The sequence below is a fragment of the Varroa destructor genome, unplaced genomic scaffold (genome assembly GCF_002443255.2).
Source record: "Varroa destructor unplaced genomic scaffold, Vdes_3.0 BEIS01000004.1, whole genome shotgun sequence".
Classification (NCBI taxonomy): domain Eukaryota; kingdom Metazoa; phylum Arthropoda; class Arachnida; order Mesostigmata; family Varroidae; genus Varroa; species Varroa destructor.
The window spans coordinates 34,571,122-34,589,645 of NW_019211457.1; the positions used below are offsets into that span (position 1 = coordinate 34,571,122).

The following is an 18,524-nucleotide window of genomic DNA, read 5'->3' on the forward strand; positions in this document are numbered from 1 at the left end:
GATAAGACACCGTTCTTTTTCCTAGCTTTAAATATTGCCTTTTCTCATTTCCCTCTACGTACTATCTTCCCACTCAAAAAGTTACTCACAAATGTTTTAAGTTTTACAGCGTTTTGTTATTCTGCCTTCTCTAAACTTTGCCTGCATCCGACTGGTTGCTCCCAGCGTAAAACAAAACACGTTGATAAGCGCCCGGTCTTAGACCCAAACCCCTCAACTTGTATCTCAAAAAGTTAATAGTCAAACACATTGCAACCGCACCATTATGGGGATATTCAAATATCTGTCCCAAGCACTGGATTACTAGCGACAACATCGATCATCAGGTTTTCAATAAAATCTAAGACCTTAATCGATTCCAAATGTGGTTTTTCGTTCAGTGTAGTAACAGTATTTCGGTAACTTATTATATGCACAATATCTTTAGAGCAGCTAGATGGTTATTGTGGCTCTCGGTCTTTGACTGGCCGGATCCTTGAAGTTGGTGGAAATCTCAACCGCCCTAACCGTTATGTTCGACAAAAAATTTCGATCTCGAGGATCCGTTGTCAGGGCTTTTATCTCCACTTCTTTCACGGGAAACTTCTTTAAAAAAAAAACACCAGTTTCACCCTGTTGATTATTTGTCTAATTAATTATATTTGTAATAAAAGTTCAACAGAGTCTCTCCATGATGAGTATACGCCCGGAAGCTATTGGTTTTTCTAGTAAATAGTGAAAATTATTATCTATATTTCCCTAATATTTTAGTGAATTCTAAATATAGAGTCGTGTATAGACGACGATGCGCTCGTATATGGTTAACACGTTAGCGCCTCAAACAACTCAGGGTGTATGACATTTATTAATAACAGTGAATTTATCTATAAAAAAAATAAGCCAGTTTCCATTTACGCGTTTAATATCAGAGCATTTTTGCAATGGAGGCGAAACGCGCTATCCCTGTTCGAGCACACAAGAACAAATGCGATGCAGCCAATGGAAGCGTACAAAAAAAGAGAAACCAATTCGAAGTGCTTTACCTCCGCCGATTCGTCCATCGAACGAAGCCCGCAAACAGCATAGTTGCAACATCTGCTATACACTTCAGCAGTTAACACCGTCACTCATAGGAATATTTTGGTTTACTTCGAACATTACAAGACAAAAAGCGGCTGAGAATGGCAAATACGAGCAATCGTGAAAGCCCCTAACAGCATTGCCAGTAAACAAGTCATCATAATAAAGCTCGTATTTAGCTCGAGTGATTCCGGAAAGAGGAGGCAACAGCGACACACGATGTATGTCAAGGTCAAGGGCAATAATACAGAAGAATAGAAACCCGCTCGAAGCGTTTGTGGGTGAGTTCCCATAAACTACAATGTGTCTTGGCGGACTTGCAAGCAACAAGCGAGCTAAGCTCACCAAAGTACCTCCTGGCACCGACGATGGCTATGACGCGACCATCTTTGTTGGCCACAATCACCTTGCCAGATTGAATGAAAAACATGTCGAGCACACCCAGTCGATGAAAAAGAAGCACCGTTTGAAAAGAAACGCGCTACGTGCACTCAATGAAAACTGGGCTATTATTTTTTATGTATCGAAGATGTTTTTGATATTTTCGAAATATCATTTTCGGCCCAAGTTTCCGCATGCGACAAAAGATTACTTTTTGTCCTAAGACTGACTGTTTCGTCGTCTGGCTGGAAGAAATCAAGTTTCAAGTGGGCAATTAGCTCTTTAACAGATCTGGGTTCGGCCTTAGCCAAAAACGGTACAAATCGGATAGTTTCCTCACAGTGATGTCGCATCACTTCAGTGGATCGCTCAGGGTCGACAAAATATTGTTTCAATTAAATACGCGTCTTCTATAACGCTGCCCGAAGTAGTCGCGCATTTAGAGACTCAGCAAATGGGGAAATCGCTTGAAGATAATGTAGTTCTCAAACTCCTGCATCTGAACGAATGAAGCCCAGTCAGCGCCGAGACTCGCACACCATTTAGATACAATACTAAGTACAGAATGTACTCTATATATATATATATATATATTTACAGTACAAAATAGTAGCAAGGCGAATACTGCAATTGTAATATACGATAGTATAAGTGCCGGAATTAGCGCTGGAAAACGTCCCACTTCTTCTACAGTTTTCGATGTCCGTCAACGTTTCGTCACATATTGGCAAGAATAAGGACGTAACCAGACGTCCCAGTAATCGTTATCCACAGAGTGAACGACAGGTCTATTAAGATTTCCGGTGTACCTCGACTAAATGAAATTTTGAAGTTAAGCGACACTGTGGTAAAGAACGACCACGACCACGGCTCTCACCATGGGGAGTGCTGAAGAGCGAACCGAGCAAATTAAAAACGCACTATGATGATATGGTACTTCTGCATTTTCAATTGACAAAACTTGGCATTGAACTTAAAAGAGAACGCTACATTTAAATCTCAGTGAAGTTTTCTGTTCGACTAAAGCGTGATCTCCAATCGCCAATTCATTTGCAGGTATGTTAAAGGGCAAGAAAGCCACGCAGATAGAAATTGGTGGACAACGCTACTAAAGTCGACAGTAAGAATCTGAGGATCTGTCTTTCGTCGAATTTATTCAATTGCAAAAGCCTTGCTCCCTCTTGCCTCGGGCCCATTTAGAGAAATCCAACAGATCTGTGGAAAGCCGAAACAGTAATTAACGAGAAAATGCACACAACCCCTCCAGTGAGCTACGATAACCATACAGATGGCGAGATTGACCAGTCGAATGTACCTTCAGTGATGAGAGGGGCAGAACGCTTGCTGACAGCGTGGCAAATACCGGTACAGATGACAGATTCGAAATATTCGGAACAGGGCCAAAAATTTGACAACCTGAATGAGTTTACCATGATGTGGAACAGCGAGGGCTGCAAAAGTGAAGCATATGGCTATGCTCTACCCCTTGAAATCGAAATTAGCCCACTTTGGTGACTAATTAGAAGCGATTGCTAAGGCCCATTAAACACAGGTATAAGTCTATATATATATATATATATATGATATATATATGATAATAACAAGGGTAACACTCACAATAATAATCATAATTAAAAAAATGGCCGAATCCCTCCTGAGGGTTCATATAAGAGAGGTAGGCATATATAGTTTATTAATAAGAAACGTTTGACACGTACAAACTTAACTATAATTATTGACGCGCTGGCACGTGAAAATATCCGCAGATGGCCCATCCTTCTATCTATGATGCACTTAATTAATGCGCGGAAGCACAGAAATGTTTAAATGCCTAATTACCTGCGTTGTTCACAAGTTGCAAAACTTATATTTCAATGAACTTACATGTAGCGGTTTGTAAGAAAAAACAAGTACGGAATAATCAAATGGCACCGTAGAAATAAGGTCGGTTCCAAACTACCCTTTAAGATACGCCTCCTGATCTTGCCCGATTTCATCTCGATTAGACGTAGCACACAACCCTTTTCATGGTACCCTGTAACAAAAGCAATTAAATGCCAGAGAAGATTATGAACTTAACAAAATCAATCACGACTAATTAACAAACTGTAACAGGCATACATCAATTCACACAGCAAGATGTGTTATTAAGAAAAATATCGTACATTGCAATCCGTTTGTTTTTCTTTTATCATTCGCCGCGAACTTAGCCGTTTTTCCTAATGTTGTTTTTACCTGTCGAAAAGTTTAAAAAAATGTCAATGGCGAAAAAGGCGTCGCAGATAATATTAAGCATGAGCAACTCGCATCGTTCGAGTACCTCAGGGAAAAAGGCAACATTTGGGGGAGCCTCAAGGATCGTCACCAGGCTCAGCGACACCATCAGAATGTACAATTTTTTCCTGAAGTGAAAACACTGAAGTGGGTCAAGCTATGCATTACGACCTTAAAGTCTCGTTTGTGATTTAACGCACTAAGCGATTTGTCCGTACTGTATGTTTTTTTTTTTTGATTTTATAGATCTGCCACTGATATAATTATTTATCCTACGAGGTTCTTACTATACGTAAAAGTGATACACGGTTTCATGCACGTCGCTGGACGATTATGAGCCTACAGCCAGGCCTCGCGTGTGCTGCAGTGGAATTTCATTTTGGTTATTTAGCCTAAGTGCAACATTCTTCAAGATGCTAAAAATGCTTTCCAGAACATGTTTCCCCATGCATTTACCAACTGACACGCCTCTGACCTCTCCTTGCTTTCAAACGTGACATGTTTACTCGTAGAATAGCATGAACTAGTGCTAGGCACGAGTCACACCTACTAGGCCTGCTTAGCGTGATCGTCAGGCTGATCTTACAGCGACCAAAACATCCGGAACTGCCCGCACCCCTGGCGAAAACGACAGTTGATCATTCAACAATGGATCATCGAATTGAATTATATAACCTTATTTGCAAAGCACTACTATTCACGCAGGAAAGAACATGTACAACACAATTGGTTTGCTATAATTGCTCTGGCAGGAAAGGTTAAGGACTTATTCGGTATTATTAAAACTTAACTTGAGAGCATAAGTATAGAAAATGTCTGGCATTCTGTCTTGAGTGTAATTACACTTGGCTATTAACCTCTTCCATGGCTTAAAAAATTCGGTCCCGTGTGATAGAAATATACCGTATGTTGACAAGTATTTTGGGGCTTGTCCTAAAGCGTCTTACAGCTTCTACGTCTGGAATCTCCTAGAACATGACTACGCAAGCTGAAAGGTAGTCACGCTCGGCCTAGTAGACACGTCACTTCTACGTGCATTCCCTCGGCTCGCTCTTTCCCTTTACTTTGAAAATACTTCCCTGTGAAAAAGGTCTCCGTCAAGTACTTTTGGCGGATCTCCAAAATCGAGCACGTGATTTATGCAAAGCAGACTTACAATATCATCAACACTATCGTCCCAACCATCACCAGAACTTAAAACTAATACGTTAGTTTTGTCTAAAGCGACGCGAGTTGATCTGAAAATGGGCACTGACATATGGCCTTTTCATATTAGAAAGAAAAGACTGAAAAGAAGTCTAAATGAGATTCGGTTAGACAGTTTCATGAGCTTAGATGCTAAAACGCTCTAGAGATGATGCAATAGCATCCGATGTAAGATTACGTGTCTGTCACACGAACGTGGGGTGACAGTGAAAAACAAACTAAATAAATTTCATACGCATCCCATTTACACGATCGCAATCATTAAAAATAGGCCGCGGGCCTATGAGATCGAGTTGTGAAACCTTGACTGTATTCCCTTGTCGGTTTGTGTGTCCAATATAAAATATAGTGTCAAATGTGATGATATGCCCTATCCAACAAAAACAGAAGGCCTGATCGTGGTTTCAATGAAGGACCACAAGAAAATACAAGTTCAAGAATAATGCCGGAATAGTGAGTAGAAGTTACTACAAGTCGGATGAAGCCGTTTTGAAGTCAGTAATTCGCAGATAAATCTTGTTTGATTGTAGACTGAGCAACCGCGGCGGTCGACCAGTTGATCTCAAGTGAATTAAGATCATCCGATAGTCAATACTTCTATGGAAGAGTGGTATAGAGTCTGCGCTGAACTTTGCGGAACTTCTGAGTGTTTGACATAAGGTAAATTTAGAAAAATTTCAATTGCCATGCTTTTGGTATGCTATATCACGGTTCACCTTAATTACGTCGCGATTATTTTTGATTCTAATGATGACAAATCTTGAACTTTTCAAAAGCATCATTCGAGGCTGCTCGGAATACGGCAGATATCGTCGCTTCTCCTGTAACGATGCTTTGGAGTCGATATCTATCATACATCTGCTGGACAGTCGTAAGCATATGACTGGTTCTGAAAACTGTTACCCCTACGAAACACCCTGTGCAATCAATCCATGAGCTCAGTATCTAATAGAAATTCTAATATGATGGCTTCATAAGTTGCATTGGTTGATAGCATCAAGGTAACCTACCGAATCGAGCCGGGTGAATGGAGCACGCAAAGATGAGCTAGATCGGTTTTTGCACCGCATTCCCCCTTCTGCCGTGCCTCGGTTCCCCTCGCCTTCAAAGTCACCTTACGGTTCTTAGAGAGGACAAAAAAGGTTCGGCAATTTCCTTTGAACGATTTCCTTTCTTTGGCAGTTCTGATCGGGGGCGTTAGGTGATTGCGGCACCTCATTCGTCCTAGCAGTGGGAACGTCTTTTAGAGTCGGATAAGCGGCTAGAAAATGAAGCTACAGTGCCATTGTCAGCCGAGGAAGCTGCGCGAGCGTGATGGGTGCGTTCTTGAGTATCAGCGCATCCTCGCAGACGCTAAAAGCCAAACGGTACGTTCGAATGCCTGCTCACTGTAACTGATGGGATAAATAGTTGACGTTGTACTGATGCATCCCTTTCGATTGGTTGTGTAAGCTACTGCTGCTTCGAGAATCAATAAGGCCGCCTTTACGGATCATTCCGTTTATCATTTCAGCTTTAGAACAACATATACTGTTAAGCAAACTTAGGCGGTTCTTTGAAATCATGTAGAAACAGGCGACAAACTATTGTGGTCCATTTTATTCGAATCACTGGCTATCTCATTTGGTACAAACAAACTGCTTACTTATAAAGGTAATAAATGCACCGAACAAACTCACGCCTTGGATCCTGTAATCGCGTGAATTCGGTATTGCTCATAACGGCTTTATCGATATCAAATCTACAAAGCCAATAAGGCGATGGCGTGGGGATCGATGTCTGTGAGGGGCTCGCGTACTCAGTCGGTGGACCGATTATCTCAGGGACCTCTTCTAAGAAATTTCTGTTATTGTCGTTCGAAAGAGAAGGGAAGTTTTTTCGAGTCGGAGAGTGCACCACGTCTACCCTAAAAGTAACAAGCCACAAAAGCGCATCGATAAGGCAAACATAAAGTTACAATTAAGTAGAATGATAAGTTTACAGCCAGAATAAATAGACCTCTTAGACAAAAAATAAAGTGCATGTAAGTTAAAATAGGTACTCTTTAAATCACAAGCTAGCTCATTTTCCTAATGAAGAACGTGCTCTTGTTCTGCTTGTGTCGTATGCGTACCTACTTTCATCTGCCTTTTTCTGGATAATATTACCGATGTGGTCACTGTACTTACCCGACTGTGTAGTAAGACTCATTTGCATCGTTTTCGTCGCTTGACGGACTGAAATGAACAGAGTCTGTCGAAAGCATGATCTTTTACCAGTATAGGTCTTATCGAACTCAGTATTGTAGCAGTGTTCGACGCGTCGAAACCTTCACAAAGTCAGATCTAAATTCTGCTGGGCAAGCAAAGTTTACTCCGCTTCCTTTACCAAACTGCTTCTGCATCACATGCGGAGGGTGCTACGTCTCTTGATCGCAAGGTTTTGTCAATCCAGTAACCTAATAGTATATAAGAATACACACGTCGCTCTTCAGAGGTCAACGCATGAGCTTCCGTCGTCGGGCAATCGACCGACCCTCTCCAGCATAACTGGTCCCCGCCACCCTTCGGCGAGTTGTGAAAAAGGTCCGTACTTTTTCGTTTGATTGGCGGTCGCCGAAATTTACACTTTCGTATATGAATATCTATATGCGAATGCCCATATATTCAAGCTGATCCGCCTCTATTTCTGTTGTCTAGCAACCGGTCGTCAAAAGCATGGAGACTGTCTTGCCTGGTCCATCACGATCGGAGCAGACGTCGGTCAGAAAGCAGCCTCCAATATAAATTACAGGACTATCCGCGTAGGACTGCACAGTAAAAGATCACTAGTACAGGGGCACAGTAGGGACAGACTCGCCTCGTGAAACGTTCAGGCACCACCGGCAATCGCTAATTTGAAACGTAGCGGTGGCGCAGACAGCGAAAATGACACGCGCAGTATTCAATCGGCAGCTATTTCAAGTTTCTGACTTTGCTGGACGTGCCACAAAAGTGCAAGGGGCTACGAAGACCCAGGCCGCAATGCAGTAGTTACCTGGAAAGACAAATGAAAATCGGACTGATGAAAGCCAGGAACAATTACATCATGGCAATGTTTGTCCCGCCGTCGCCGCCTGAGCTGCCACGATCTAGAGTCGAGCTTAGCAAATGTGCAATAGAAATATAGCGTTGTTTTTAGATAATGTAATTAGACCAGAAAGTATGCATTTTGGAATCTGAGTACGCTGGAAACATACGAGCCTCTCTGGCTGAATTGGCTGATCTGATGACAATCGGTTTCGATACGAGGCGACTCGTAACTCCACAGTTACAAATCGAACTCTAGTTAGCTACTATATATTTTCGGCTAAGTCGCTAAATCGACAGTGTCTCCCTCTGGTAGCCACCTGAACGTTTCCAGTTCGGGTCGGTGGAGCTAATGTCGACTGCGACATCAGGTCCAACACGGCCGCTTCCAACGAATCGAGCGGTCAATTGTACGCGATGATCGAAATGGAAAAAATCAATGCAGATTCGTTTTATGTAAACACTACGCCATTTGTCACAGTTGCATTAGTGTACGTTTCATAGTTGTCTGTATGTGCAGTGAAATTTAACAATGAACGGCGGCTTCGTAATGGAACAGATTTGGAAGATGCAGGGAATGTGTGGGTTTGGGTTCTAAGGGGACAAATTGTTATTGCTGTTCACACGCCAGAATTATACAGTTGAATAATAACTATAAAATAAAACAAATTTCCTCGACATGACGAGGTCACCGCTGTGAGTCCGTACGCTAATAGTTATCGTACACACGAAACGTTTTCCTACAGTTAATAGTCATAAGTGACATTTTCGGTTCTCGGATACGCATGCGCGCAAAAGCCAGGGACAGTTAACAAACCAGAGATTAGTGAAGAGACAGCGGATACGAGGTGAGCGAAAATGTTTACATAGTATAACGTTGGCCGCGACGAGTATTTACATTTCACTGTGAACTTGGGTGCCACACATGGGTGCATTCAGATCATCAGTCGTTTGGATGCAGGCTAATGATGATCGTGAACATGGACTACTAATTATGGACCAATCTATTACAGGAGTGCGAGCAGGCGGGCACAGTAATAGGAGGTATAATTATCAACATGTTTCATCACCGAACCCAGGGGAACAAAAGTTATATTTCATTATTTTGGTACCAGTTACTAAGAAGTAGATCAGAATATGCGCAGCGTACGTTATAGACTGAAATTACATTATACTACATAGATTAACGCCATTGTAACTGTTTGAGATTAATACTAAGCTTTGGTGAGCTAGAGGTGGCCTTATTTGCGTTTCGTATAATTAAGTAAGTGGAATTTGGCACTGGGAAAGGATTTCAATCTTTAGAAAGGGCGCTCACGGCCTACTCAAATTGTATTGTTGTCGATATGTTCTCAAGAATTAAATCAACTTACATTTGAAATTTAACCGTCGTATGTAATTATACATTATAAGCGAGTATTCGAACACTTTCATTCATGACCTTCTGTCCAATTAAGATACTTGATAAAAGGACGCAGTACATAACAGTCGAACTTCTACGTGCACTTTACTCAGAATGGCCACTAATTCACGAATACCCCACTAGATTCATGTCTGACCAGAAGCAACACTCAATATAATCTGTCCACAAAATGGTCGCAAAAGAACCGAATCAGATGTGTGAGCATCCAGTAACCTTTGTAGCAGCCTGTACAATAGCCAACATATCGTCCATGTTCTGAAGCTCATTTTCAAATACGATTAAACCGTTTCTGACAACATTCATTAATTACGGTAAGTAACTTCAAATGTCGTAGTGCTTTTTCTTTCAAATATTCATTCCGGACAATTTCGGGCGCAAAGGGCATGTGTCTTGTCTCGCAACGAATATAGTTCGAGGAGCAAGGTGGTATGTAAGCGAACAGTGAAGGACAGCTATGATGGCATACCATGGCAGGCACTAACTTCGATGAGACGGTATAGCTGAGGTCAAGGCACGACCGCGCCGGAAATTCAAGGGGTACTGAGCCAGCGAACAAAAACAATAAACCCACTAAAAAAAACGTGGTATTGTGAGAGGAATGTGGAGTACTTGGGCATACGGTGGGAGGAGGACATCATAAAGGAGATCTTTTTCTATTGAGGTGTACGGAAAACATGAGCTTTTGGCTCAGCAGGCGATAGTTCGGATGTAGAATGGTAAGAGAAGAGCAACCTCATTCTAGAGGACAAGGCAAGTCAGCCGACTCTTTGTTGGCCTTCGCGATGCAGTTAGGACAGGGTCTCAATTCCCTATTCGCAACTCAATGTAGGGGGAAAGAAGCTGAGCCGCATGTGTGTATACAAAAGATTGAAATTTTCGCTTACGAGAGTTTACTGAAAAAGGCCATGACTTCCTGGGAGCGACACTGACTACGTTCGCAGAGGCTATACGCAAAGAGCATATAGCGCTAAGTGGAAGAGAAGAACATGGTTGAAAGCGCGCAGGACGTAGGAGAGCATTGCAGTGCGTATCTTCCCAGAGATGACGGTGAAGACGAATCCGTGAGAATAAATTATATAAAAATGGTTTTGAAAAGAGGCTGCATTTAAAATTTAATTGTGTTGAAGTTATTAGGGCCAATAATGAACATCTTGAGATCGGAGAGTAACATCATGTTAGACCAAAAACGAATAAAAAATTATAGCTCTTCATTAGGTACGGTGCTTCTATCCATATTTGGTTAGAATGATACGTGAAGTTAGTTCTAGTATGATTAAGGACTAGTTTTTACAAACTAGTGATCAACAAGAATGACGGCAATCGAACATCTGATATACACAAGCCGCTCTTGTGATTTTGAATGTAGAGCATTAATTAAGGAACTGCTATCTTGTGCTCGCTTCTTAAATGAGTTACGTTTTTAAAATTTTTAAATGCAGCTAGTTAAACACAAAATTTTTTTAAAATAGCAAGCATAACCTGGTATCTCAATAATTCAAATGTGTCTTTTTAAAAAGTACAATGTAGGTAGCATTTATACACATAGAGCTAGTACATCAAATCACAATATGCATCTGACCATTGATTTGTAAGCAAATCTAGTAAGTAGCCCGGCGCGTTTACTAGGTTTTTGGACAAGCTTGTTTAATTTAAGAGCGTTCAAACCTGGTTAGCTCAGTTGTTTCCGGAATTCTACCAGGTAACGTACCTCAAAGCTACACACAAGCACTAAACCTGGGTCAGAGTGGGGCTCAGTCTCATTTGTACCAACGTTTATGATATCTCACGACAGACTCCATTCGGGCACTTGTGAAGCATAGATGTCAACATATTGCAGAAATAATTACGCTCTAGATTCTCTTTACTTTGTGTTTTCCAAATGAAGCATCAAAAAATGTTCCTTTTTCACTACAAAAAAACAAAAAAAAACGACTTTGGATTTCAATCACTGCCACTGATACATGCTGCGTCTATCACATCACCCAAGGCAAAACTGTACAGGTTTCTTGGTTCTCAGTATAAAAAATGGCTATCAAGTCATTTCCTCTGTTATGATTGGTCCTTGGCTCGCAAATCCTTAAAAGAGTTTCGTTGTCGTTCCGTTTCTATTATAACAGTGAGTCGGGTACTGTGAACATGTACACCACACAGAAAACACATCGTAGAGCCTTGCACGCTTTTGCTTAATTGTTTTGATAGGTCGTAGCGAAAGCACCATCATCGAACCAGAGCAAGGTGCACTAACCACTCAAAGTAGGCCCACATTAATTGGCTGTCTTCACTCAACAGTTTTATACGACAGGCATACAGCGTAATTAAGACAAAATTAAAACAAATAAAGACAAAGAAAAATTGTCCAGATATCCCTGTCCCTCTGCTAGCGCTGAGCGGCGCTTTTTCTTCGGCCGTGTGTCCCCACCTCTGATGGTCCTGCTACCGCGATTACGACTGTGACGCAGGAACGAGACACTTTCTGAGCTGCCTTTATTTGTACGTGTATGGAGCAAACAGTACATTATATTCTATTCATTAAGACAGGTTTCGGCTGGCATCAACAGCAACAGCTTTTCATTCGGCAGAAATGTACGCGTTTTCATTAGCATGGCGCTGCGTTGCATTATCAGAGGTCAGATTCTGATCTAACTGTGTAGAGTTTTGTGAAAAATAAAACGTTCTAAGCTGCTAGGCTTTCAAAGTTGCAACTTTGAAGCCTTGCACTTGAGTTCGTCCACGGGCCGTCGTTATTGTAGTTACAGGCCTAGCGCACAGAGGCAGGATGCGACTGCAAGTGATTCACCATGCAAAAACAATGGAAAATTATCCAGCAGAAACTCCGTTATCGACACCTAAAAGTTAGTTTCAACTTTTAGGTGTCGATAACGGAATGCCAAGTATGGGAGAATATGGGGACCAAATGGCTGTAGCTCTAGCAGGATCTCCAAAATCTATTGACGTAATGGCCTGCCAAGGGAAATATGTGAGCACAATTGCTAGATGCAAATAGTGAATTTGTTCGTAAATTATGTGTTTGTTGCGTCTACACAAATACCGACGGCAATCAGGGCGATATGGACGACGATACGTGTATTGATAACTAAAACGTACAACCGGGCAGAAACGCTCGGATATACTTATTGCGTGGAACTGGTTTGTTTCCGTCCCCAGCTATGGCTCCCTCGAAAGTTCTTCCTATTCATGATAGAGCTTTCGCATGCTGATGTCCCCATTCTATCGTATTTATCGATGGCAGTAGCAAAATAAGTCAAAACAAAACCCAGATGCAGGACACTGATTTCTGCTGCGTTTTTTTTTTTTTTTTTTATACAAAATCCCAACTATTGCTTTTTTGTCAATTAATTAAAAATGGCATCTATTATCGGGGTGGAAGGTACAGGCACTTCTTTAGATGTTCTCTATGAACGTTATTTAGATGATCTCTTATGGCCTTGTTTGGACCTCATCATACAATCATCTAACGTCTTGCGACCTGGGAAAAGTGAAAGTAAAGAAGAGAAAAAGAATACACCAGATCGGTCTGTAAACAGAACTCAAAGTTCCGTTGAAAACTACCGAATTTCTACCACACGTTGTTTTTGACGTTCACTTTGTTAGCTCCCGGAATGTTGTCCGTAAAGCTCAAAAAGGTCGTTCTCGACTTTGTGCGAGAGTCATCGTTAAGCTAGTGAACATCATAGTGACAAGAGGAAACATGCGCTAATATAGTTGTCGCTTGAAATAGAATTGAAAGTTTCCTAAAGATCAGCCTGCGTTCAATTCCAAATGCAAGCGAACAGTTATACTGCTTCGGATCGAGTTTATCACACTTCAATATACAAAATATCTATCAGAGTCGTTTATCTACCCCTGTCTCATTTGCTTGCTATCTTGGCAGAATGCCTCAGACCACCCGGCTGATTGTGAACTCAGCTGGCATGACCTTGCATAATCAGGCCTGGAGAGGCTGGCTGGCTGCCTCATACGGTGCTCCAATATAGGCTCAATACAGCTACTAATATTTATACGTAAAGAGATAAATACACTGAGATCAATACCGTTCGTCGATAACGATATAATTCCATCCAATCTGATGGTATGTATGTCGTTCTCACTGTAAGTATCGTGATTTTTGCATAATTCTGACCGTTTTGAACCTTTATTTGTTAAGAGACCTTGTGAGTGTTCGCATCAAACTAGCTCCTTTCGTAGCTTTGCATTTTTGATGAATGCGCTCAAGTGTTAACTACTGTTAACGATTGCTTAAAAAACTCTGATGACTAAATTAGCGCCCCTACTATTGTACAACATGTAGTATGCCTAAGCAAGTTAATTGAAATAGAGAGGTACACAGGGTCTTCTCAACACAGTAGCACAATTTTTTTCTAAACATGAACACTTTTTTCACAACGAACCGCTAATATAATGTTGAATATCTTTTCGCACTTATGCTACACCAAGTTAAACCGCCAGTTCTAAGTGGGTTTTTCTTTTAGCCGGCAGGACGCCTTGCAGCCTTCAGCTTTTGAGACGCTCAGTACATTAAAGCGGGATCCATGGGGTACGTGCGCTTGGTCTCGCCGCCACGCATCCTTTAGTCATGTCTTTCCGGCTTAGTACTGGTAGTTTTCTCTCCCCTAAGTCTCCTCCTCGTTAGACTTCTGATAAAATGATATCATGTCATAATTTTTTGTTCATATACATGCCTTTAGCCTTTGTACCACTCGCGCCTGTACCTTTAGCGTTCTAATTGACACACCTTAATGGCATTAGACATTTGTCTTAGTTCTCCTAAACGGTTTAATATCTGCACAATTATGCGAGCATTTGTTGCCCCATGACAACGCCTGTGGGCAAAAACGATCAGTCGGCTAAGATTTTAAAGTATCCTTAAGCACCAATCCAGGACGCAGTTTACGTGTACTAGCGGAGGATAGTCCCCGTGTCACTTCTAAGTAGGGCTGTTGCGGCCCACAAGGTAATCGATTACTTGAGTCGAATATAAAGATGGCACTACCGAAATTAGGTGAATCTTACTGTAACTAGCTATACGTATTGGTAACAACACTCACAGAGGATCGTCATAATATGTGTACCATATACAAATGTTGTTATCTGCATGACACTGAGTAACAATGTTCATAATGGCTATACAGATGCTTTATCTGTTCACTGCAAAGCAAGCAACTATGTCCAGTGCTAAACTCAGATTCGTTCCTCTGGCAACCATATATCCAAGGCTCTGATCGAAGACGATAGGAGATAACATCTACCGATACGGGCCATCGGAGATCATTCTGCTGTGCACATCTTTTTGGAGGGTAGCAGCCCTAGAATCCCCAGCTGCCCGAAAACTGTCACGGTTCGTTTATGGTCCCTCAAGGAAGACACTAAGGCTAACGTTGCAAACAAGTTATGCAAGCAGTGCATTTGCTGTTTGTCATAATCGACCAACCTGCCAAGCAGGTAAATATACAAGCAAGAGAATATAGACGCTGTAGTGGACAGAGTTCTACTATGTTCACTTAGCCAGGCTGCGACGGCCTGAGCGCATTCGCCAGAGGCAACACACTCTCGTTAACGAAAGACCACGTCTATGTGGGAAAGGCAGGACAAGCAGAAACCATATATGGGCTAAGGGGCGTCTAGAAGCTGGGCAGACGACAATAAAAAAGCAGAAGTGTAGCAACAGGCTGGTAGATCGACAACAATGTCCTAATTATGATATAGCAAGCAAGACCGATGATTTTTAGAATAGGGCTTCGCGCGAAAAATCAAATCTAACACACAGAGCATCTGATTAGCAAGTGGAAGATTGGGTCAGCGAGCGGAATATGAGCTTGAGGGGAGTAGAAAAAAACCAACATTTTTCGTAAACTCGGTTATTTAATAAACAGTAATTTCTCAAAGATGTAGCAGGCCGAAATGTTTCGTTAGCAAGCAAACATAGGTCAATTGGACAAAAGAAATGCTGGCTAAATACATAAATATCAATTACAATGCAAACATTATTATGCGGTTTTCCTAGTCAGAGCATTACCAGCTTACCATGTCAAGTGCAGAAGGTATAAAGACTTTTCTATTTAGTTTTTTATTACTGTTATACTGTCAGTCAGCGTATAATAGCGCGCCAGGCAAGCACACATAAACATCAGCAGATAGACAAACTATGGATCTTGATTGTTCATTATCTCAGTACTGGACAACTCATAACACTCAAAGTAGAATGGATTAGTATATCGTTATGATTTCAATTGACGAAGTAATAACACGATCTTGTTGTTGTGTCAGTAACGCATCGCGGAAGATGCACGTAAATAAGTAAGAAGATTTAGTGCCTATTTTCAGTGCTACCATCCGTCTGCAGCGTAACGCAACGAAGGAATGTACAGTACCAGAAATGTACTTTATAAAAAAAATCGCAGATGCTACTTATACAAACATCGATGTTAATGAAGCTAAAAGCTTTTTGATTAGGGGAAATGATTTATGTTTTACGTCCGATATCGCTACCTGGAAACCAGCATTCCATCAGATGACTGGCTGGCTCCCAGCCATCACGAAACGAAATCTGGTTAGTGGAACTCAATGAACTTGGGTACCCACATTCATACACTAATAATGCAATTAGAACCGAATGGAAAACATCTGACAGGACAATTTATCCTATTTATCGAATAAAACTATTTTTCTCTGTAAACCCAAGCGCATATCCGTTGGCGGTTTGTCTTAGTAACTATCTATTGATAAAAATACTGGAACGCGATACGTGCGCTATCACAGTCTATTCTGGCGTGTACTCTAGTTATCGGTTGTCGTTTGTCGAATTTTTTATCTAGCAAAGACCCTTTGTTAAGGCAGAATATAATATTCTAAGCGCTCACATACGAATGCAGTCTTTTTATAGCTCTGCGACAAACATCCTGATGATTCCGTACCTGTTTATAAATATTCTTCGTGAAGGTTTTTTTTTCACTCAGTCAACACAATATTTTTGACAGTGTGGATGTTTAAAGCCCCTAAGATAATCCGACAGTTCTGGGTAATATCTACTGCTTCATTATAGATACCTTTTCTATAAAGTTGAATTTGATGTATTTTAAACAGCTATTTCATACACTGAAGAACTAAGACCTCCAGGTTCAGACTGTTTAGATCTAACTTTTTTAAAATCTTAGCTAACGCTTATGAGCGGGTTATGCATCCATCCTTGTGTAATAAAGCCTGCTGAGTTTAAATAGATGTTTCGAGTTTTATGCCCGGTACTACTACATTAAACATTGCTTCAAACGGCTGAGTTGAACATTGAACGAAATACCTCTACGCCCGTCTCGAATTTAAGGGGCCATGTGTTCCTAAGTTTAGAAGGCAGATACGTTACCACTGCACCATTACCAAGGCTGATATCGCTAGCCACTTACGACCGTAAAATATCAGAAATTTTAGTATTAACTATGCAAAACAAACCTCTGACATGGATCTAAACGTGGACTAAGAGAGTTTATGCTAAGTAACCCTGTACAGGAACACGCAAGCTCTCTTTGACAAGCAACAGGAAACTCGCGCATTCATTTTTGCGATCTGTTTTCGAATCACAACCCGTCGCAAAGACGTCTTGATTGAACTAACACTGACCAGCGATAAATATGTACAATATTACTAGACAAATGTTCGGCCATGAGGTTCAGGAGTGAAGACACCCATTGCGATATTAAGTGATATAAATATCATATTGCAATAATGTTACGATGCTGACTTACCGAAGAACTCGACTACAGATCGATTTTCTGTTTGCCTAATTATTGATTAACTTCATTATGGAGGTTTCCATAACACCTGTTCACCTGTAATGCTCTAGTCACTACTATGTAGAGCTAAGTTGTCGTTATGCTACCTGCCTGAAGTAATCCGTCATCGTTTATCAAACATCGAGCTCAAGGGGTGGCACTGCGCCACCCTTTGTCGACAGTGCTTCCCATTACACGTATCGACATACTTCAATAACCTGTATATGATGCCTGCTAATACGTGCATAAATTTGTAAAATGTCCGATATCTTGCAGTCTATTAGCAAGCGGCGCCCGTTGCATCGTTAAGGCCATTGACATTTGTGCTTCGAGATATCATTAACAAACAATCTCCACTCGCGATATCGTATAATGCATGCATCTATTTATAGGACACCTAATAATTAACTCTGCAGTGAGAAAGCTGCAGTGTGAGTTTGACCTGATAGTATCAGTGGTGTTGTTTCGGAACGGCACAAGTTCGTTTTTTAAGCTGTATGTATAAAGCATATATAATGTAAGTTCAATTCATCGTTAAATATGAGCTAGTAGATCCGAATACTAATGCGTTTACCTTTGCGATTAAGGGGCGTTTAGGTCATACGTAGACATGGTTCAAAGCAGGAGTTCAATGGTTCATAAGATTCGAATTTCTGCTCACTCAATAGTTGCATTTGACCCGCGTAAGAACAAATACACTCCTCACTTATAATCTATTCGAAACGAGGCCCTGCCGTGCCACATGCGCTATTGGCCATTGCGTTGGGGTTGAGAAGGCTTTGGCCGCTACGACAAGATAGGGGTTTGGACCTATGTTTATTTGTAATGCTAAATTCTGATTTTTTAAACACTAGATTCGGTTAATCCTTCATGTAAGCAGCATTGGCAACTCTGAATAGATTAGAAAAGGAGGAAATATGATTACCAGATGAACATAACGGGACGTCTAGAATGTGGATTAGGTTGATATTTTTTGGTATTGAAATTGGCAGTGAAAATTCCACTGGTTCTCACACCTAAACCTGGCTTGAACAGCGTTGCTGAAATAACGCGTCGTCAGCTGAAAAAAATCCTGCACTCAATGATTTGGTTAAATATTAGGCAAAAAAGGATAAGGATAAGACATAAGTTGTTTAGAGAGCATATCGAGAGAACGTTGCAAGACAGCGGCTAAATGGATTAAAGTAAGTCCGAAAACGATATAATGATGATGGTAACGATGGTATAAGAACCATCCCGTGCTTATGAACAACGAGATCATTTGAAACACTGTTATTGATGATTAAGTGATTCACATAGGATTCGCTGAATATGATCTTATGTCACGAAAGACGAATGAGAATTTTCAGAGAA

At 41.1% G+C, this 18,524-nt stretch overlaps 1 protein-coding gene across 6 annotated transcripts; it reads right to left on the bottom strand.

Moving 5' to 3' along the window:
• Positions 1–3,107: 3,107 nt before the first annotated feature.
• Positions 3,108–17,288, bottom strand: LOC111249428 (uncharacterized). Of its 6 annotated transcripts, XM_086987517.1 has the most exons (6): positions 14,840–15,009; positions 9,341–9,548; positions 7,089–7,935; positions 6,566–6,826; positions 5,931–6,314; positions 3,108–3,475 (listed from the first exon to the last, which is right to left on the bottom strand). In XM_086987517.1, exons 3-5 carry the CDS (start codon positions 7,163–7,165, stop codon positions 6,254–6,256), a joined length of 399 nt encoding a protein of 132 aa, XP_086843643.1. In that variant the 5' UTR covers positions 7,166–7,935; positions 9,341–9,548; positions 14,840–15,009; the 3' UTR covers positions 3,108–3,475; positions 5,931–6,253. The 6 variants fall into 6 exon arrangements, with proteins under 6 accessions (XP_086843643.1, XP_086843644.1, XP_086843642.1 ...); XM_086987518.1 differs by lacking the exons at positions 9,341–9,548; positions 14,840–15,009 and adding an exon at positions 17,145–17,288; XM_086987516.1 differs by lacking the exon at positions 9,341–9,548.
• Positions 17,289–18,524: the final 1,236 nt, after the last annotated feature.